Consider the following 23,158-nt stretch of genomic DNA (forward strand, 5'->3'; position numbering starts at 1 on the left):
TGAGCCGCAACTGGCGGTGTTGGAGCCCAGGAATAGTTCAGGTGGTAGAAAGATGAACACATCAGGAGACCTGGATGACACCCAATTACTTAATCAGGCAGAGGAGTGGCAAATTCCTGCGAGATCCAGGCCTGGTTCATTTTCAGGAAAGTAAGCCGGTCAACGTTATCGGAGGATAGTCGCATGCGACAGTCTGTTAGTACACCACCTGCGGCACTAATGACACGTTCCGATAAGACACTAGCCGCAGGGCAAGCCAGCACCTCCAATGCATACTGGCTTAGCTCTGGCCATGTATCCAGCTTAGAGACCCAAAACTTGAACGGGGAAGAGCCGTCTGGGAGTACAGTAAGAGGGCAAGCCATGTAGTCTGTCACCATCTGACGGAACCGTTGCCTCCTGCTGACTGGAGCCGCCGGTGATGGTGTAGACATTTGGGGCGGGCACACAAAAGTGTGCCAGAGTTGTGCCATACTGGGCTTGCCTTGGGCAGAGGCACTGCTTCTGCTCCCTCTTTGGGCAGAGCCTCCCCCACTGCCTCGACGCACTGAGCTGCTTTGTAAAGCACTAGCAGCACTCCTCTCAGTTGGACTGGAGAAGATGATGGAATTCATCAGTGTGTGTCGTGGTACTCCCGCAATTTACGCTCCCGGGTCAACGCTGGTATGAGGTTTTGGACGTTGTCCCGGTAGCGAGGATCGAGGAGGGTGAACACCCAATAATCAGGCATGTTGAGAATGTGGTCGATGCGGCGGTCGTTTCTCAGGCACTGCAGCATGAAATTCCACCATGTGCTGCAGAGTGCCAACTGGCCCAGAAACGCTGTCCCCTGCTTGAGACATGATCTCTGCCCGCTCGTCATCACCCCACCCTTGCTGTACACACTGACCACTGGACAATTGTGTCGCTCCCTCCTCTGGACGGAGCTCTTCCTCCTCCATTGACTCCTCCTCATCCTCCTCACAAAGTGGCCCCTGCGTACCCCTTTGTGAGGAACCACGTGGCGCTGACTCTCCAGAAGCTGATGGAAAAGGTGACTCCTCATCCTCCACCTCTTCCACAACATCATCCCTTTACCCTTGCAAAGTTTGCTAAAGCAGGGAGATAAGGGGGACATTCATGCTGACTAGTACATCATCTGCACTTGCCATCCGCGTGGAATAATCAAAAGGACGCAAAACCTGGCAGACGTCCTTCATAGTGGCCCACTCTGTGGTTGTGAAGTCTGATCGGCGCTGACTGCGACTTCTTTGCGCCTGATGCAGCTGGTACTCCATAACTGCTTGCTGCTGCTCACACAACCGCTCCAACATATGTAACGTGGAATTCCACCGGGTAGGTAGGTCACATATGATGCGGTGTTCCGGAAGGCGGAATCGGCGCTGCAGAGCAGCAATGCGGGATCTTGCCAAGCTGGAACGCCGCAAGTGAGCACACTCTAGGCGGACCTTGTGCAGCAGGGCATCAAGATCCGGATAGTCCCTCAGAAAACTCTGCACAACCAAATTGAGCACATGTGCCAGACATGGGATGTGAGTGAGGTTGCCAAGGGCCAAAGCTGCCACCAGATTTCAGACATTGTCACACACTACCATGCCTGGCTGGAGATTTGCTGGCAGTAACCACACATCGCTCTCCTGCTTGATGGCATTCCAGAGCTCCTGCGCTGTGTGGCTTCGATTCCCCAATGAAACTAGTTTCAAGACGGCCTGCTGACGTTTGGCCACGGCTGTGCTCATGTCGGTCATAGGTAAACGTTCACGGGTCCATGTGGAGGTGGACTGTGACGGCTCCTGCAGAGATGATTCTGAGGAACTTGTGTAAGAGGAGGAGTCAATGCGTACAGACTGGATTCCTGCAATCCTTGGAGTGGGCAGGACACGTCCTGCGCCACTCGCACGATCTGTACCTGGCTCAACAACATTAACCCAATGGGCAGTGAGGGAAACGTATCGCCCCTGTCCATGCTGACTGGTCCACGCATCGGTGGTGAGGTGGACCTTGCTACTGACGGCGTTCAGTAGCGCATGTTTTATGTTTCCCTCAACATGCCTGTGCAGGGCAGGGACAGCTTGCCTGCTGAAGTAAAAGCGGCTGGGCACCTTGTACTGTGGGACTGCCAATGCCATCAAGTCACGGAAGCTGTCAGTCTCCACCAGCCTGAATGAGAGCATTTCCAGGGACAACAGTATGGCAATGCCTGCATTCAGAGCCTGTGCTCGGGGGTGGTTGGCCGAGAATGCCCGCCTTTTCTCCCATGCCTGTACTACCGATGGCTGTAGAGTAGACTGGGAGTGTGAGGATGACTGGGAAGGTGGTGCTGTGGGTAGAATTACACAAGGTCTCTGGACAACAGTGCCAGAGGTTCTTCCATGGCGATCCTGGGAGGAAGCCAAACCAGCTGTGCGTGAGATGGAGGAAGAGGCAACACGAGCTGAAGAGGTGGTAGCTGCCACTGTTGGTTGGCCTACATCTTCAGTGTGTTTCTGTAACTCCACCGCGTGCCTGGTCCGCACATGTTTCCACATATTTGTGGTATTGAGGTTGCTGACATTTTTCCCTCTTTTTACTTTCTGATGACACAGCTTGCATTTGACAAAACAAATGTCATCTGCAACTGTGTCAAAAAAGGACCAGGCACTGCAAGTCTTGGGAGCGCCCTTTTTGGCTTTGGAAAGAGACAGGCTCCTAACGGGTGCCAAAGTGGAGGCTACAGGCTCCGCAGTCTTCCCCCTCCCTCTCCCTCTTTGGCCCGTAAGGGGAATCTCTTCCTCAGAGCTGCTCCCACCACCTTCCTGTTCCTCACGCCACGATGGGTCAACGACCTCATCATCTCCACTACCCTCTGCCACCAACTGCTCCTCCTGGGTAGTCTCGGCAGCACAGTACGCACCAGAAAGCGGCACCTGAGTTTCATCATCAGATGCGTACTGCGCTGTGGTCACCGGAGGCACTGGCCCACCCGCCTCTTCAGAGTCAGAGAGACAAAGCTGTTGGGCATCACTGCACACTGCCTCTTCTTCCATTTCTCCAATGCTGCTTGGCTGGCCCCCTGTTTCCAAGCCAAGAGATTCAGAGAACAGAAGTAGAGACGGCTCCTGTCCTGGGCTCTCTGACTGCCTGGCCAATTTGGCAGGTGATGAAGAGACAGATGGCTGCTCTCCAGTGCTCTGTGCCTGAGAGGATGTGGCACTAACTGAAGTCGATGCCGAGGCGTTAGCTGCCATTCACCCGACAACGGCTTCAATTTGGTCTTCACGCAGCAGCGGTGCACGGCGCTCTCCGACAAAGCTGCGCATGAAGGACTGTTCCCTGCTGAAACTGAGTGACGACGAGTCACCGGTGCCCGCAGCAGGCACAGAATCACCACGTCCTCTCCCTGCTCCTCTCCCTGCTCCGCGCCCACGTGCCTTACTCCCTGCCCTCTTCATCTTGGTTGACAGATAAAGATAAGCAGAAAAGTACTAAGGCCTTAGTGTGCTTATTCCTGAAATGCTCCTCCTAGCAGATGTAAGAAACACTAATGTTGTAAAGTGTGGACTAAACTTTATTATTTTTCAAATGTGGCCTACACAAGTGTTAAGTTGTGTTTGGTGAACTTTCCTTTTTTTTTTTTCTGCAGATCGGACTACAGAGCAAGTTTAACTCACACGGGGACCGTGCAGACAGCCGTAAACGGCGCTGCAAGGCCCAAAAACCCTCCTCTAGGTTATCCTATGTAGTGTTTTTCCACAATTTAGCTGGAGACGGGTGGAAAGACACTAATAGGAAATTTTTTTTAAAATTTTAAACAGGCTGCACTATTTGAAAAAAAGGGAAATTTTTTTCAAGGTATGAGGCAGTAACGAACCCTGAGCTGAATCCAACCGGCTATGGCTGCACACAGACTACAGGGCGAGCTGGGCTCACACGGAGACCGTGCAGACAGCCGTAAACGGCGCTGCAAGGCCCAAAAACCCCCCTCTAGGTTATCCTATGTAGTGTTTTTCCACAATTTAGCTGGAGACGGGTGGAAAAACACTAATAGGAAATTTGAGAAAAAATGTGCAGCAGGCTGCACTATGAGCAAAAAAGGACAACTGTGTGAGGCAGTGTGAACCCCCCCTGAGCTGAATACAACCGGGTATATGGCTGCACACAGACTACAGAGTGAGCTGCACACACACACACACACACACAGACCTTGCAGAACGCTGTTAAAACAGCGCTGCAAGGCAAGAGCAAGGTGAACAGTGAAGAACACACAGCGTTTTGCTAAATTAGCCTTGGGAAAGGAAAATAAAGCAATTAGCTATCTCAACTGGCCCTCAGTTAGAACACAGCGTCCTGTCCCTAACTGAAATCACAGCAGAGTGAGCGCAAAATGGCGGCAGCGTTTTTTATAGTGCAGAGTGACATCATTTCAGCAGCCAATCACAGCCTTGCCAGTACTTACATGCCCACCATGCTAAACAGGATGTGCCCACACCTCCATTCATTCCTCATTGGCTGCTGCGTTCAGTTTGAATTCTGGGAACTTCCGATTCCGGTATCCGATACGCGGGAAATATCGGAATTCGGTATCGGAATTCCGATACCGCAAATATCGGCCGATACCCGATACTTGCGGTATCAGAATGCTCAACACTACTCATCACACATACATACATTACACATCAGACATACATACATTATATACATGTGCTGTACACATACACCCATATGCTGTGTACCTCAGGTCCCGTGTACCACCCATGTGCTGTGTACCTCAGACTCTGTACCACCCATGTGCTGTGTACTTCAGACTCCGTGTACCACCCATGTGCTGTATACCTCAGGTCCCGTGTACCACCCATGTGCTGTGTACCTCAGACTTCGTGTGCCACCAATGTACTGTGTACCTCAGGTCCTGTGGACCACCCATGTGCTGTATATCTCAGGTCCCGTGTACCACCCATGTGCTGTGTACCTCAGACTCCGTGTACCACCCATGTGCTGTATACCTCAGGTCCCGTGTACCACCCATGTGCTGTGTACCTCAGACTTCATGTGCCACCAATGTACTGTGTACCTCAGGTCCTGTGGACCACCCATGTGCTGTATATCAGGTCCCGTGTACCACCCATGTGCTGTGTACCTCAGACTCCGTGTACCACCCATGTGCTGTATACCTCAGGTCCCGTGTACCACCCATGTGCTGTGTACCTCAGACTTCATGTGCCACCAATGTACTGTGTACCTCAGGTCCTGTGGACCACCCATGTGCTGTATACCTCAGGTCCCGTGTACCACCCATGTGCTGTGTACCTCAGACTCTGTGTACCACTCATGTGCTGTATGCCTCAGGTCCCGTGTACCACCCATGTGCTGTGTTCCTCAGACTCCGTGTACCACCCATGTGCTGTATACCTCAGGTCCGTGTACCACCCATGTGCTGTGTACCTCAGACTTCGTGTACCACCAATGTACTGTGTACGTCAGGTCCCGTGTACCACCCATGTGCTGTGTACCTCAGGTCCCATGAACCCATGTGCTGTGTACCCCACATGTGCTGTATACCTCAGGTCCCGTGTACCACTCATGTGCTATGTACATCATGTCCCGTGTACTCCACGTGCTGTATACCTCAGGTCCCGTGTAACCCACATGTGCTGTATACCTCAGGTCCCGTGTACTCCACGTGCTGAATACCTCAGGTCCTGTGTAACCCACATGTGCTGTATACCTCAGGTCCTGTGTACCACTCATGCGCTGTGTACCTCAGGTCCCGTGTACTCCACATGTGCTGTGTACCTCAGGTCCCATGTACCCCACATGTGCTGTGTACCTCAGGTCCTGTGTAATCCACATGTGCTGTGTACCTCAGGTCCCATGTACCCCACATGTGCTGTGTACCTCAGGTCCTGTGTACCACTCATTTGCTGTGTACCTCAGGTCCCGTGTACCCCACATGTGCTGTGTACCTCAGGTCCCGTGTATAGTTGGCTAATGTTTAAGTCATTAATTTTATACGGCCCCCGAGCACTATTATAAAATTCTAAATTGCCCTTGGCAGAAAAAAGGTTCCCCACCCCTGATCTAGAGTTAAGGCTATTTTGAAGGCAAGGGGTGGTTACCTGGTGGTCAACTATTGGTTGGGCATATTTTATGAAGCCAGCCCCCCTAGGACACTTCAATTAAAAGATGAGCGAAACAAAGGAGTGAGTAGCCTCTGGCTATGTGCAATATTTTTTTTGCCCTTTTGGAACAAAGGATTTTTCTTTTGGTAATTAATAATATTATATGCTTTCTTCTTTTTTTTTTTTTTACCTCAAACCTTCTTGGGCCAAGAAGTGTTCCTGCTGGTCACAGATAACAGAAGTCTGGAACATTGTGAATGCTGTTTCTTGACATGGGGGTTTAACGGTGAACAATGGTTGTGTGCCCCTTAAGCAGGATATAACAGAGACTGCAATCCATAATAATCTACTTTTGATGAAATCGAGTAAGAGATACTGAAGGAGTCAAGTAAGAGATACTGAGGGAATCAGCTATTTAATCTCCACTTCCAATTACACAGTATCCATTCAATTTGATGGGCTCTATTTGTATTAAAGGAAAAACTACAGTAAGTCCAATGGTGCATTAGCCTCTTTTTTCAATAGTTCTCTGCTTTAGCAAAATTAAAATAGAAATGTCACAAACAGAAATATGGAAATAAATTAACAAAGTGGGCAACTTATTTTTATGAAATCTATAGAAAGATTTGTACAAAAATTAAATATTTAGTTTAAAGAATAGAGAGTGTAAAGGACATACAAATCTCATGTGCACCACCTTGTGGTCAGTGAAGATATGCATTTGAATAATAATTTTGCTAAGGTATACAAATAGAAAAACAAATGGATCTGTTAATTTTGCAAAAGTATATAATCTGGAATTTCACTTGATTAAGGGGATAGCTTTCATAAATAGTTAACCTCCATCGTAACATCAATGCGATCTCACATAAAGGAAGCATATATTGTTTCTTTATTTAGATGCATGATATGGGTGTTGGACAAAGCAATTTTTAAAAAGGACATTTCAAGAAGCACCGTCCCTTAGAAAAAAAATGATAACACCCACTTGGACTTTAAAAAAGTTAACCCATTACATGACAAATAATTTGCTAATATCTCCGCAACGAGAGATAAGAAATATATATATTTTATTCTGCTCTGCAGCCACTTTTACATCCTGTGTCCTGTTCAACATGAAACATTTGATGAAAGTTCCTCTTTAAACTATATGTAATTACTTAAGTCCCCATTAGCTAGAATTACATGTTAAAGCTCAAATATCAGAAGACGCTAAGGGTGACAAATTTACAATATGAGACATCTCATGTCATTGTACATCTACAGGATTTCATAGGTGTCTTTGGCTCTTTGACTTTGCAATTTCTTTCTTAGCTGTGAACAAAATGCAGCAACTTCCTCCTCTTCTTTGCTATAAATAGGATTCTCAGTGCTCTGTTAAGGATAAAAACAAGGAAAACAAAATGAAAAAAAAAAAGAAATGCGTATATGCTTTATTTTGTAGCAAATATTGCTTTAAAATGTGCATTAGGTTACTTCACTTTCAGTGTTAATGCTGTAGGTATAATTCAAGTGATTCTCACTAAATTAGAATATCATCAAAAAGTGAATTTCAGTTCTCGATACAAAAAATGAAACTCATACATAGTCATTACAAACAGAGTGATCTATTTCAAATGTTTATTTTTGTTAGTGTTGATGATTATGGCTTACAGCCAATGAAAAACCAAAAGTCATTATCTCCGTAAATTAGAATAATTAACAAAAAACACCTGCAAAGGCTTCCTAAGCATTTAAAAAGGTCCCTTAGTCTGTTCAGTAGGCTCCACATCATTGGGAAGACTGGTGACTTGACAGATGTCCAGAAAGCATTCCTTGACACACTCCACAAGGAGGGTAAGCCACAAAAGGTAATTGATAACACTCCAAAAAAGCATTGAAATATTTTTCTGTATTTCATTACTCATGCATATACTATTATGTGGTCTGTGGTACATTTCAATGTTACATAATAGTCCAAAAAGCTTTGAAACATTTTTCTGTATTCAGTTATTCATCCATAGGGTATTCTGTGTTCTGCAGTACATTTCTGTGGTATATAACACTCCAAAAAAGTATTCAAATATTTTTTGGTATTATATTGCTCATCTGTAGATTATTATGTGCTCTAGAGTACATTTCAATGGTATATAAAACTCCAAGAATGCATTCAAAAATTTGTCTGGATTTAGTTAGTCATCCATACAGTATTAGGTGCTTTATGTTACATTTCGGTTATATATAACACTCCAAAAAAGCATTGAAAAATTATTTCTGGAATCAATTAGTCATCCATAGACTATTACAGGGCTGGGCAAACTGCGGCCCATGGGCCACATCCGGCCCTTTGCCTCCAGAGTGTGCAGGCTGGGTAGCAATGCAGCCTGTAGTGAGGAGTCTAAGGAGGGTGGAGAGGAGGCGGAGCAGATGGCAGAGCAGCCATGATGCAGCCAGCATAAGAATTCAGATGAGGGCGGAGAGGAGGCGGAGCAGCCATGATGCAGCCAGCATAAGGATTCATAGGAGGGCGGAGAAGAGGCGGAGCAGAGGGCAGAGCAGGCTGCAAAAGGATTCAAAGGAGGGCAGAGAGGAGGCATTCCTGTGGCCAGCATAATGATTCTGAGGAGGTAGGAGAGGAGTCGGAGCAGCAGGCAGTGCTTTCCAAGGTTATACACAAAGTGTCTATGTGTGAGCTATGGATGGCACTTCCACTAACAATTTATAACAAATAGCGGACTTAAATTAAATTAAACGCATGAAGAGATCCATCAAGATAAAAACAAAAAACCTTTATTGATCATATTAAAAACATACAACAAGACTGAATCCAATACACAAAACAAAGTGTCCGGTGGGAGAAGGGTGTCCGGCACTGCTAATGTGGCAATAGAATGATAGGCATATAAGAGCAGTCACATACTATGATAAATTTCACTAGAAGCCATATAGCGAAGAAACTGCAGTAAGTACAAGTAAATAGCTGAAACAAACAGGCATATGTCAGAACGGAAAAGTCTATATATACAAGGGGCGGCAATAATGCCACCCAAAGCCTCTGCAATAACCTTGTTCCCGTGCTTGTATACCTGGTCAGCTATACCAACTATGCTTCCACTACTAATACGGCAACCACGTGGCAAATGGAGTGAATTATAATATATTACCTAATCGTGCCAAGAGACCCAGCTCCCACGAGCGCCCCGACGCGCGTTTCGCCCAAGCTTCTTCCAGGGGACGGGAACAAGGTTATTGCAGAGGCTTTGGGTGGCATTATTGCCCCCCCTTGTATATATAGACATTTCCGTTCTGACATATGCCTGTTTGTTTCAGCTATTTACTTGTGCTTACTGCAGTTTCTTCGCTATATGGCTTCTAGTGAAATTTATCATAGTATGTGACTGCTCTTATATGCCTATCATTCTATTGCCACATTAGCAGTGCCGGACACCCTTCTCCCACCGGACACTTTGTTTTGTGTATTGGATTCAGTCTTGTTGTATGTTTTTAATATGATCAATAAAGGTTTTTTGTTTTTATCTTGATGGATCTCTTCATGCGGTTAATTTAATTTAAGTCTGCTATTTGTTATAAAGTGCTTTCCAAGGTCCTGAATATTGCTGTGTGCATCTGGCCTGAGATATGTAGAGATGCAGGTCAAATTATCACAGCACACTGCCCTTGACTCTCTCCAAGTCCTCACTTCTCACAGTCAGAGCGCCAGCCTCAGTACCCCCACTACATAAATCTAATTTTATTAAAGACATGTCCCAGGAGAGTAGAGCAAGATATTGGGCTTCATACACATGTAGAGTGCACGGATCCACATGTGCATGAGACACTATATCTTTTATTACAAGCTAAAGTGGTTTCCAGAGTTGGGATTAAAGTTATTAGTCACTCTGTGTGACACAAAATTCTACATATGAATCCTCAAATAGCGCTGTGTTCGCAATTCTCTAGGAGCGAGCTAGCAGTTGTGTGACTGCAAGTATGTGATTTGTGTACTCCAGGCCACATTCTGACTAGATAGGCGTGGCCTCGATTAATGCAAGTGTGTTGAGCGAGGCCGAACACATCTAGCCAAAATGTGGTCGGAGGCATGCAAATCACATACTGGCAGTCACACAACTGCCTGCTTGTAGAGAATCCTAACAATGCATATACTGCACACTGTGTGGATTTACAAATCTGCCGTTACATGGAGTAACTGTAGACTATAACCCCAAGTCTGGGCAACGCCTTTAAATAAGGTACATGTATAGAAATGTCATTCAAAATGTGTAAACGCTATTAACCTGCAGATAAAGGTTTAATCTGCAGGTTAATAGCATTATAAAACTGTGCAGCTGCATTGAAAGCTCAGTTATGGAAAGAAATTAACTTTAATCCTCTCGGCAGCCTCAGGTTGAGACACGGCTACAATCACCGCTCAGTACATAGTGAGCGTTGGATGTAAGCATGTCCCGAAACTTTGACTGCTTTGTCACGATAATGCATAAAATGTAGGATTTTGCATTTTCCCTGTTATCATGCATGCTGTGGGATCTGACTCCCCTTCTCTCTTTGCTTCTGCTGCTATGTGTGTGTGTGAATCCTAAACCTCTCATTCCCTCCCGCCACAAGAATGTTTACAACCTCTGTAGCTGCAATAGACAATTCTCCCATCTATTACCAGCGGAAACTGGTCTAGTCTGTCTCAAAAGACATGAGGTTCTTTGTTCCATTATAGTAAGATATTGGGCCACTGATTTGGCTAGAAAACTAAGGAGTACATATTGCGAATTCCCATCAGTAGATCTGTCTATCACTGTAACCGCTAGCAAATAAACACAACGAGTACAAAGTGCAGATTTCTCCTGAACAGTGTGGACCAACTAGTCCGAGTGCGGTATCATTAGAAAGCAAATTTTAATATAAGATGAATGATGGGGGTGCTGTGACTGATTAGCCCCTGCGGTAAATTGGTGGGTCAATAGCCTTGTTTGTGTTTTCATCACATTGTAGCCATGGAGGGATAACTAAGATAAGCCCCCCTGCACATTTGATAGCCGTGTGCTGGCCAAAGGTGGGATTCGTGGCATATTGCTGGCAGCACGGTGGGATTCGTGACTTGTGGCAGAGCGGTGGGATCATAGAGCATTAGTGATCTGGTTTGAGCAATCATTCCTCTCACTAAAACTTGCAGAGTTCTTGCGAGGACTCTGCGCAAACAAGTTTGGAGAACGAACTCAGTGTTTGCTAGTCCTGAGACAATTTTATGTACTGGTGATTATCCCCTACCATTCTTTTCATTTTTCTTTCCTATCTTTTATTTGGCAACCATGGCTGTGATGGGAGAAAAGTGGTATAAGCAGCTTAAGAAGGAAGCTCTTATTGCCCTCTGCGGGGTGTGGCGGATTGACGTCAAAAACAAAGATCAACTGGTCACGGCTCTAGTGCAACGGGAAAACGGCCAGAGCCCAGAGGCCTCAGAAGCCAGCATAAGCAGAGGTGGTGCTGCAGCAGGGGTCTAACCATGGAATGCCAGCCCTACTAGCAACCAGGGTGAATTGGACCCCCACCTGCTGATGGCCTTGGAACAACTCCCCGCTGACGACCATGAGGGACGTCTGTAGCTGATCCAGCAGGATGCCCAAGCTGAGCGAGAGGCTGAGAGAGCCGAGTGGGAGGCTGAGAGAGCCGAGCACCAAGCCCAGCAAGAATATGAACTGGAGATGGTCCGGCAGGGGGGATGCCCTCCACTGCCAGGAGCCGTGAGCCCAGCATCACTCAGATACCGAAGCCCCGGCCCGAGCACTTTCCTGTGATAGAAAAGGATGGGGACTTGGACACTTTTCTGCGGGCCTTTGAGAAAGCCTGCAGACAGTACCAGCTGTCTACGGAAGAATGGGCCCGATACCTGATCCCAGGGCTATAAGGCAAAGCTCTGGAGGCGTTTGCTGCTCTCTCTCAAGACCAGGATGACGACTATGAGGTCATGAAGCAGGCCCTGATAGCCAAGTACCAGCTTACACCCGAGGTTTACTGTAAAAAGTTCCGGAACCTCCAACGTGGCCCACACGACAGTTACAGCGATGTGGCACATGGACTTGGGACCCAATTTGACCAATGGATGCAAAAACTGTCAGTGACCACCTTTGCACAGCTATGAGACCTGATGTTCACAGACCAGCTGTGAGACCTGACGTTCAAAGACCAGTTCTTACATATTTGCCCAGCTGAGATGCGACAGTTCATGATGGACCGAGAACCCAAAGACATGATGAAAGTAGCACAGATTGCCGATGCCCATGAGGCCAACCATAAATCGGAAGTGCGGAAGCCAGTCACCGCCAGCTGGAGTGGGGGTAAGCCTGCAACCAACACCAGTGCCCCTGCCAGCCAACACAACAGAGGCCCTGTCCCTGTTGCCAACAGCACCAGGCCTACCACCGACCATTGGTTTGTTTGCAAACATGGTAACATAGTTATTAAGGTTGAAGGAAGACTTTAAGTCCATCTAGTTCAACCCATAGCCTAACCTAACATGCCCTAACATGTTGATCCAGAGGAAAGCAAAAAAAATGTGGCAAAAAGTAAGCTCCACATTGGGGAAAAAAATTCCTTCCCGACTCCACATACGGCAATCAAGACTAGTTCCCTGGATCAACGCCCTATCAAGGAATCTAGTATATATAACCTGTAACATAATACTTTTCAAGAAAGGCATCCAGTCCCCTATTAAATTTAAGTAATGAATCACTCATTATTACAACATCATACGGCAGAGAATTCCATAGTCTCACTGTTCTTACAATAAAGAATCCGCATCTGTTATTATGCTTAAACCTTCTTTCCTCCAGACATAGAGGATGCCCCGTTGTCCCTGTCTCAGGTCTATGATTAAAAAGATCATCAGAAAGGTCTTTGTACTGTCCCCTCATATATTTATACATTAAAATAAGACTGGTCATATCAGTCCCTACTGTCCAGACAAGCATAGGAACCCCCCAGCCAAGGCCTAACGCAGCAGTTCTTTTGGTGGGTGGGGTGGTTGGGAGGGTGGGTGACAATGTGCAGCACATCACCGTGGGGGGCCATGTCTCTACAGACCTCAAGGACACCGGGGCTGAATGAACCCTCATCCGACCCGAACTGGCGGCCCCTGAAGAGATCATTCCGGGGAAAACCCTAACTTTCACCGGGATTGGGGGCATCAGCTGTCCCTTGCCAATGGCCCGGGTTTATATAGATTGGGGTGCCGGGACTGGGGTGAAGGAAGTGGGGCTGTCAGATAACTTGCCCACTGATGTTTTATTGGGGACTGATTTGGGGAAGATGGTTGCATGCTATGTCCCTGACTCATCTCCCAGATCGAATGCTTATGATGGCATTGTGAAATCGCATGTGTTACCTGACCAAGCTTTTCCAGTTAATAATGTACTTGAGAATGATTTTTAGGAAGTGCCGAGGGTAATACCGATAATGCTAATGATAAAAACGATGCATCCATTTTTTCCCTAGGAATGTTGCTGAAAATGATGTAAATGTGCCAACTGAACCTGATAACCAGTTTTCTGCAAAGGTTGATGTGTCCACGGGTGCAGGAGTGCTCAGCCACGTCACTCCGCGGGGTGGGATGGCTGAGGAACCCCTAACAGGAGCAAGCGTCGGTGCTCAAGGAAATAGGGAGGTGCATTGGGACCGTAAGGAAGGTGATGCCATGCAATTGTCCAGTGCCACCGAGGAAGGTAACTGGCCTATAAGTAGCACTGCTCCTGAGGTAATGGGGTGGATGGGGAGGTAGAGGCCAAAGCAGTGCCGGCTGATGGGTCTGAAGAAATCCCCGGGGAGACAGCCTACATAGCTGCTGTCACCCGTAGTCAGAGTGCCCAGAACACAGATAACGGTCTGGCTTCTGGACCCTCCTCAGTCACAGGTGTGACTGAACCAGAGATGGAACCAGAGCAGGTCCCAGAGGGTTCCCATGGGGAAGGGACCCTGATGTTGCTTCTAGCTTCTCCTAGCCAGGAGTTTCAGGCCGCTCTGCATTCAGATGCGAGCCTAGAGAATGTGAGACAACTTGCCGAGACGCCCACCTCCATGACTGATAAGGAGAGGGTATTCTGGGAATGAGGGAGGTTGTACTGGGAGACAGTACCCGGAAAATCGCAAAAGGAGTGGTTGAGGGAAAGACAGCTGGTCGTCTCACAGCAATTCTGGAGAGAGTTGTTGCGGATTGCCCATGAGATCGTGCTCGCTGGACACTTGGGATCAGCAAAACTAAGGCCCGGCTGTCTCAACACTTCTATTGGCCCAGGATGGGAAGAGATGTGTCAAACTACTGCCGCTCCTGTGTCACCTGTCAAAGAGTGTGGAAGGCGGGGCCTGCTCTTAAGGCTCCCCTGATCCCTTTGCCAGTGATAGAGGAGCCTTTCCAGAGGCTCTCGGTGGACATTGCGCGCCCGCTGGCCGTCCCCAGCAGCTCTGGAAAGCAATACATCCTTACTGTAGTAGACTATGCTACCCGGTACCCAGAGGCAGTAGCTCTGGCCTCAAGTAGGGCAGATAAGGTGGCGGATGCACTGTTGGCTATCTTTTCAAGTGTAGGATTTTCCAGGGAGATGATTTCCAATCAAGGGACCCAATTCATGTCTCGCCTAATGGATGCTCTCTGTAAGAGAATGCAGGTGAAGCATCTGGTATCGAGTGCGAATCACCCACCGACCAATGGCTTGAATGCTTCAATGGTACCCTCAAACAGATGCTCCGCATGCTGGTTGAGACCCAAGGATACGACTGGGAGCGCTACCTCCTACACCTGCTGTTCGCTTACTGAGAGGTTCCACAGGCCTCGACTGGGTTTTCCCCCTTCGAGCTCCTGTACAGCAGGCGAGTCTGGGGACCCCTTTGGTTGGTAAAAGAATCCTGGGAAGAGGAGCCAAACCCTTCTGAAGTGTCCATAGTGGAGAATGTCAAGCGCTTCCATGACAATATGCAGACCTTGATGCAGTTGGTGCATGACAACATGACGCAGGCTCAGGCTGATCAAAAATACTGTTACGACCAGAACACCCTTTAGCGGACCTCCCACGTGGGTCAAAAGGTGTGGGTGCTGGTCCCCTTACCAAAGGATAAGCTTCAGGCAGCCTGGGAAGGCCCATACGTCATCCACCAACAGCTCATCCCGGTCACCTACGTGGTCACGCTTGACCACTCTCGGGGTAGGCAAAAGGCCTTTCACGTCAACATGATGAAGGCTCATCATGAACGTGAACCTTTCATCCTACTGGTCTGCAGCCTGCCTGAAGATGGGGAGGAAAACCCCCTCCTGCACATGCTGGCCCAAGCCAAGGCCAGTGGGTCCATTGAGGACATGGAGATAAGCGCCTCACTAACCGAACCCCAGCGGTTGCAGTTGTGGACTAAGCTGGAACCCTTCTGGGCCGTGTTCTCCAACCGACCTGTAGGACTGAGTTAGCAGTCTACAAGGTGGACACCAGGAATCATGCCCCACTACGGCGAACACCCTATCGAATCTCCGACCAGGTGCAGCAGGTTATGCGCCAGGAGATTGATGAGATGTTACAGCTTGGGGTGATACAACAGTCAAAGAGCAAGTGGGCCTCACCTGTAGTCATCGTGCCAAAGAACGATCGGACCACCCAGTTCTGCGTGGACTACAAGGGGCTCAATGCCATTGCAGCCTCTGACGCGCACCCAATGCCACACATCGAGGAGCTGGTTGAGAGGTTAGCTGGCGCAGAATATCTGACCATAATGGACCTGATTCAAGGATACTGGCAGATTTCCCTGAGCCCAGAGGCGCAGGAGAAGTCTGCCTTTATCACACCTTTCAGACTGTACGAGTCCACAGTCATGCCCTTCGGCATGAAGAATGCCCCTGCCACTTTCAACCACCTACTTGAAGGACAGGAGAAGTACGCCGTGGCATACTTGGATGACATTGCTGTTACGGCCGCTACTCACCTTGGCGGCTCCGTCCCTGGCTCTCGGCGCGCCGCTCCTTCCGCCGTTGTTGGATTTGCCAACTACTACAGGCAGTTCATTTCTCATTTCTCCTCAACTATTCGGCCTCTTTCTGCTCTCACCCACAAAGGTTCCAACCCGAAGACTTGGACCCCGGAGGCCGAGAATGCCTTTTTGCTCTTGAAACAGTCCTTCTCCTCCGCTCCAGTGTTACACCATCCTGAGATTAACAAGCCATTCGTTCTCGAGGTGGACGCCTCCTCCACGGGGGCTGGAGCAGTTCTCTCCCAAGGGTCCTCAGTGGGTCATCTGGTTCCTTGCGGATTCTTTTCCAAGACGTTTTCTGCATCTGAACGTAATTATACCATTGGAGACCGAGAACTCTTGGCTATTAAATTAGCCCTAGAGGAATGGAGGCATCTTCTCGAAGGAGCAGTTCATCCATTTGTAATTTTCTCTGACCACAAGAATTTGGCCTACCTTCAAACCGCGCAAAGACTAAATCCACGGCAGGCTCGTTGGTCTCTGTTCTTTGCTCGCTTCGATTTCGAGCTTCGTTTTCGGCCCGGCGACAAAAATGTCAAAGCAGACGCTCTGTCCAGGCTTTCGCAGCCGGAAGACTTGGACGAAGAACCAGCACATATTTTGGATCCTTGCAAGATCATCACGGTGGCACCTTTGAGGATGACATGTCCCCCTCCTGGTAAGACACTGGTGGCTGAAAATGACAGAGAGAGTTCTTCGTTGGGGACACTCCTCTAAATTAGCAGGCCATGCAGGGATAAAGAAGACCTTCCTTCTCATCTCTCGCTACTATTGGTGGCCTTCGTTGCGTCTTGATATTAAAGACTTTGTCGCCTCCTGTCCTTCCTGTGCTAAATACAAAGTTCCAAGACAGTTACCTCATGTAGGTCTGCTTCCTCTTCCAGTACCTTCTAGTCCGTGGCAGCACATCGCCATGGACTTCATTACCGACTTACCAAATTCCTCTGGTTGTACAGTCATCCTTACGGTAGTAGATCGGTTCTCTAAGATGGCTCATTTTGTACCCCTGCCTGGTCTACCTTCGGCTCCAGAATTGGCGAAGATCTTCATTTCTAATATCTTCAAACTTCATGGTTTTCCTCAAAACATTGTGTCCGACAGAGGGGTACAGTTTACTTCGCATTTTTGGAGGGCACTATGCAAACTCCTGAAGATTTCTTTAGATTTTTCATCTGCCTATCACCCTCAGACTAATGGTCAAGCTGAACGAACAAATCAGATCGTGGCTACTTATCTTCGTCATTTCTCTAACGCCCATCAGGATGATTGGGTTAACCTTCTGCCATGGGCTGAGTTTGCCTATAATAACCATTCCAATGAGTCTTCTGCTAAGTCTCCATTTTTTATCGTGTTCGGACAACATCCTAATATGCCTCTCCCGATCTCCTCTACGTCTGGAGTACCGGCAGCAGATACTTTGACTTCGGACTTTTCGTCTGTTTGGGGACAAGTTAAAAGCGCTCTCGATAAGGCATCTGTGAGGATGAAGAGATTTGCCGACAAGAGGCGATTGGATATTTCTCCTTTTCTACCCGGCGACAAACTCTGGCTCTCCTCACGTTACATTAGACTCAAGATACCTTCCTGCAAGCTTGGTCCTCGCTACATCGGTCCCTTTGAGGTTCTGAGTCGAGTCAACGATGTCGCTTACAAGCTGAAGTTGCCTGCTTCGCTCCGTGTTCCCAATACCTTCCATGTGTCCCTACTCAAACCGGTTACGTTTAATCACTTTCACCATTCTTCCTGCGCCTCTCCTCTGCCTGCCTGTGCCGATAATATCTTTGAGGTGAGCGATATTTTAGCTATGAAAAGGGTTCGTGGGAGAAAATTTTTCTTGGTGGATTGGAAGGGGTTTGGTCCTGAGGAGAGATCGTGGGAGCCTCTGGAGAATATCAATGCACCTCACCTTCTAAACAAATTTCTCTCCAGTTTTGGAAGGGGGGATTTTAAGGAGGGGGGTACTGTTACGGCCGCTACTCACCTTGGCGGCTCCGTCCCTGGCTCTCGGCGCGCCGCTCCTTCCGCCGGTGCTGCGGCTTTCGGGTTCCGGCGCGCCTCCTCCTCGGCGTCGCGAACTCCCGCCTTCAGTGCGCGCTCCCGCTGTCCTACTGCTGGTAGGCGGCGCGCTCGTTCCCGACACCTTGTCTAGCTTCTGTGCAGGTGCGCAGTGATTCACAGCTGACGCTGATCCTCTGTTTCTGGATACCTTCTGTCTCGGCCAATCCTGGGTAGGTTCGGGGTATTTCAGGCCACCTCCTCTGTTAGGAGGTGCCTGAGTATCATTTGCTATTTGCTTCTGTCTCTGGCCCTTCTGCTTTGTGCTACTGTGCTTCAGTCAGCTCCGAGTGTTACTCCTTTGCTCTCGCCCTTTTGCTCGCCTCTTTCCCGTTTCTTCTGGTGCTTTCTCTTCCTCTGTTCCGCTCCTGTTCCAGCCTTTCTTCAGCTCTAGCTAGTCGTCCTCTTCCATTCTTCGTTGCCATTTGTCCCTCCGCCTCCGTTCCGGTACTCCAGTTTGTGTCTTTTTCTTTGTCCTCCGGAGCCGTCCCTCTTGGTATCTGCTACCGTGGATTAGCGACCTCTGGGCCTGCTCCTGACAGTCCCTGTATAGGGGTTGGTTACCATTAGGTCTGCTCGCCCAGGGGTAGGTCTCTTCCACGGTCCAGAGGGTCCACTCTCTTTTCACCTTGAACGTAATAGAATACTCAGGCCATGGACCCCGCAGGTGCCGCATTTTCGGCTCAGAAAGAATTGGCGCATCTGCGCGATAATCAGCAGCGCATTATGTCTTTCTTAAAAACCTTGGAGACTCGTCTGACCGCTCTACAAACCTCCGACCCAGCTAATGCTTCTCAAATTGCGGGTCTGCAGCAAGAGCTCTCCCAGCAGCGCGATACGCAGACATGCATGCTTTCTTATATGGCCTCTATTGATGACCGTTTATTTAACTTGCAGTCGCTCTCCGCTCAGGTAGCCCCTCAGGATCCTAATTCTACGGTTTCACCCCATCCGCCACCTCGCTTAGGCAAACCTCCCAGGTATAGTGGGGATCCTAAACTCTGTAGGGGATTCCTAAACCAGTGCCGTCTCCACTTCGAACTGCTCCCTCAGCAATATCCTACCGATAGAGCCAAGGTGGCTTTTATTGTGTCTCATTTAGAGGGAGAGGCTCTGGCTTGGGTCAATCCCTTGTGGGAGCGGGATGATCCCATAGTTTCTCAGTTAGTTATTTTTCTTGAGACTTTCCGCCGAGTTTTTGACGAGCCCGGACGCTTAGTGTTGTGAATTCTGTGGCAGAGCTCCCTCCTGTGGTCACAAGTGGTACTTCGGCTGATTCTCTCTGTGAGCTTCCGTTGGTGGAGGAAAGTGGTACTGCGGCTTCTGAGTTTCCTTCCTCAGGTGATGTGGTGAAGTCGTTAGGTGCTGCTCTATTTAACTCCACCTAGTGCTTTGATCCTGGCCTCCAGTCAATGTTCTAGTATTGGACCTGTTTCCTCCTGGATCGTTCCTGTGGCCTGCTGCTCTGCATAGCTAAGTTCCACTTTGCTATTTTGTTTGCTGTTTTTTTCTGTCCAGCTTGTCTATTTGTTTTTTCCTGCTTGCTGGAAGCTCTGGGACGCAGAGGGTGTACCTCCGTGCCGTTAGTTCGGTACGGAGGGTCTTTTTGCCCCCTTTGCGTGGTTTTTGTAGGGTTTTGTGTTGACCGCAAAGTTACCTTTCCTATCCTCGCTCTGTTCAGAAAGTCGGGCCTCACTTTGCTAAATCTATTTCATCTCTACGTTTGTCTTTTCATCTTAACTCACAGTCATTGTGTGTGGGGGCTGCCTTTTCCTTTGGGGTATTTCTCTGAGGCAAGGTAGGCTTATTTTCTATCTTCAGGCTGGCTAGTTTCTCAGGCTGTGCCGAGTTGCATAGGGAGCGTTAGGCGCAATCCACGGCTGCCTCTAGTGTGGTTGGAGGGGATTGGGGATTGCGGTCAGCAGAGTTCTCACGTCTCAGAGCTCGTTCAATGTTTTTGGGTTATTGTCAGGTCACTGTATGTGCTCTGACCTCTATGTCCATTGTGGTACTGAATTACCTTATCATAACAGCTTAGCTTCCACAACCGAGTCGCTTTTCAACCTACAACAGGGCTCTCAAACAGTAGGTCAGTATGCCATCCGCTTTCGCACCCTAGCCTCTGAGCTTGGGTGGAATAATGAGGCTTTGGTAGGTGCGTTCTGGCGAGGCCTGTCCTCTCGGATAAAAGATGAGTTGGCAGGAAGAGATACCCCAACCTCTTTAGAGGATCTTATAGCCTTGTCTACACGCATAGACCTGCGCTTCCAAGAGCGAACTCGTGAGTCCATAAGAGAGAGGAGGTCCGTTCGCTCTTTACCCTCCGTTCGCAGGTCAGAGAGCCCACGGCCCCTGTTGTCTTCTACTGCATCCGTACCAGAGCCTATGCAAGTAGATCGCGTCAAATTGGCTGAGCAACGTCGTCAGGAGAGACGTTCTCAGGGACTCTGTTTCTACTGCGGTAGTGCTTCGCATTTACTACGATCTTGCCCTGAGAGACCGGAAAACTCCTCCGCCTAGGACAGGTAAGAGAGGCCTCCCTAGGTGATTCTGATCCCTCTCAACCCCTGTTTCTGTCCGTCTTGCTTATTTTTAAACTGAAGCGTTTTTCCGAGGTAGCGTATGTGGATTCGGGTGAGGCAGGCAACTTTATCAGCCTTGAGGCGGTTCGGAGGCTTCGCGTTCCAGTGCTCTCTTTGGATTCTCCTCGTTTGATCGCCTCCGTAGATGGAAGACCTTTGCAAGACGCCATCACCCTGGTAACGGAAGAAATTGAACTTCAGATCGGAGCCCTACATCGTGAGAAGATCTCTTTCTACGTTCTCCCTAACCTCGCCCATGCTCTTCTGCTTGGATTACCATGGCTCCGAACTCATGAACCTACTCTTGACTGGCGTTCGGGTGACGTGCTTCGTTGGGGTTCTTCTTGTCATAGACAATGCCTGCAATCAGTTCATCCTGTTTCTCCACCTCCGGCAGTTTCCGTTCCCTCTGATCTACCTTCTCCATACTGGTCGTTCTTAGATGTTTTCGATAAAAAGGAGGCCGAGAGCCTTCCTCCACATCGTGCCTATGATTGCCCTATCGAGCTTCTCCCCGGTTCCACCCCACCTAGGGGGAGAATTTATCCACTTTCTCCGGCTGAGACCAAAGCCATGTCCGAATACATCCAAGAGAACTTGTCTAAGGGTTTCATTCGTAAGTCTTCGTCTCCCGCAGGTGCGGGATTCTTCTTCGTCAAAATGAAGGACGGTTCACTTAGACCTTGCATCGACTACAGAGGGTTAAACAACATCACGGTCAAGAACAAGTACCCTCTACCTCTCATCCCTGAGCTCTTTGATCGTCTCAGAGGGGCGCGAATTTTCACCAAGTTAGACCTTCGTGGAGCTTATAATCTTGTCCGAATCCGCGCCGGTGATGAATGGAAAACCGCTTTTAATACTCGAGACGGCCATTATGAATACTTGGTCATGCCATTCGGCCTCTGTAATGCTCCCGCAGTCTTCCAAGAATTCGTTAATGACATTTTTAGAAACCTTCTCTATTCCTGTGTTGTGGTATATTTAGACAACATCCTGGTGTTCTCAGCAGATTTGCCGTCCCACAGAAGAAGTGTTCGCCTGGTCCTGCAGCGGCTAAGAGAGAACCGTCTTTACGCTAAATATGAGAAATATCTATTCGAACAAACTTCTTTGCCCTTTCTTGGATATATTGTTTCGGATTCCGGCCTCAAGATGGACCCTGAGAAAGTGAATGCCATTCTCAATTGGCCACGTCCCCATGCAATAAAAGCCATCCAGCGGTTTGTTGGATTTGCCAACTACTACAGGCAGTTCATTTCTCATTTCTCCTCAACTATTCGGCCTCTTTCTGCTCTCACCCACAAAGGTTCCAACCCGAAGACTTGGACCCCGGAGGCCGAGAATGCCTTTTTGCTCTTGAAACAGTCCTTCTCCTCCGCTCCAGTGTTACACCATCCTGAGATTAACAAGCCATTCGTTCTCGAGGTGGACGCCTCCTCCACGGGGGCTGGAGCAGTTCTCTCCCAAGGGTCCTCAGTGGGTCATCTGGTTCCTTGCGGATTCTTTTCCAAGACGTTTTCTGCATCTGAACGTAATTATACCATTGGAGACCGAGAACTCTTGGCTATTAAATTAGCCCTAGAGGAATGGAGGCATCTTCTCGAAGGAGCAGTTCATCCATTTGTAATTTTCTCTGACCACAAGAATTTGGCCTACCTTCAAACCGCGCAAAGACTAAATCCACGGCAGGCTCGTTGGTCTCTGTTCTTTGCTCGCTTCGATTTCGAGCTTCGTTTTCGGCCCGGCGACAAAAATGTCAAAGCAGACGCTCTGTCCAGGCTTTCGCAGCCGGAAGACTTGGACGAAGAACCAGCACATATTTTGGATCCTTGCAAGATCATCACGGTGGCACCTTTGAGGATGACATGTCCCCCTCCTGGTAAGACACTGGTGGCTGAAAATGACAGAGAGAGTTCTTCGTTGGGGACACTCCTCTAAATTAGCAGGCCATGCAGGGATAAAGAAGACCTTCCTTCTCATCTCTCGCTACTATTGGTGGCCTTCGTTGCGTCTTGATATTAAAGACTTTGTCGCCTCCTGTCCTTCCTGTGCTAAATACAAAGTTCCAAGACAGTTACCTCATGTAGGTCTGCTTCCTCTTCCAGTACCTTCTAGTCCGTGGCAGCACATCGCCATGGACTTCATTACCGACTTACCAAATTCCTCTGGTTGTACAGTCATCCTTACGGTAGTAGATCGGTTCTCTAAGATGGCTCATTTTGTACCCCTGCCTGGTCTACCTTCGGCTCCAGAATTGGCGAAGATCTTCATTTCTAATATCTTCAAACTTCATGGTTTTCCTCAAAACATTGTGTCCGACAGAGGGGTACAGTTTACTTCGCATTTTTGGAGGGCACTATGCAAACTCCTGAAGATTTCTTTAGATTTTTCATCTGCCTATCACCCTCAGACTAATGGTCAAGCTGA

The 23,158-nt window shown here is 48.4% G+C and overlaps 1 protein-coding gene across 1 annotated transcript in view; it reads right to left on the reverse strand.

Annotated features, from left to right (window-relative positions):
- Window positions 1-7,151: 7,151 nt before the first annotated feature.
- The window catches only part of LOC138680583 (vinculin-like), an 87,407-nt gene continuing 71,400 nt past the window's right edge, over window positions 7,152-23,158 (reverse strand). The window contains exon 3 of the mRNA XM_069767930.1: window positions 7,152-7,472. Within this exon, the coding sequence (XP_069624031.1) occupies window positions 7,359-7,472 (114 nt within the window). The 3' untranslated portion in view covers window positions 7,152-7,358. The remainder of the gene's footprint in view (window positions 7,473-23,158) is intronic.

The sequence above is a fragment of the Ranitomeya imitator genome, chromosome 5, assembly GCF_032444005.1.
Source record: "Ranitomeya imitator isolate aRanImi1 chromosome 5, aRanImi1.pri, whole genome shotgun sequence".
In the NCBI taxonomy this organism is placed as follows: Eukaryota; Metazoa; Chordata; class Amphibia; order Anura; family Dendrobatidae; genus Ranitomeya; species Ranitomeya imitator.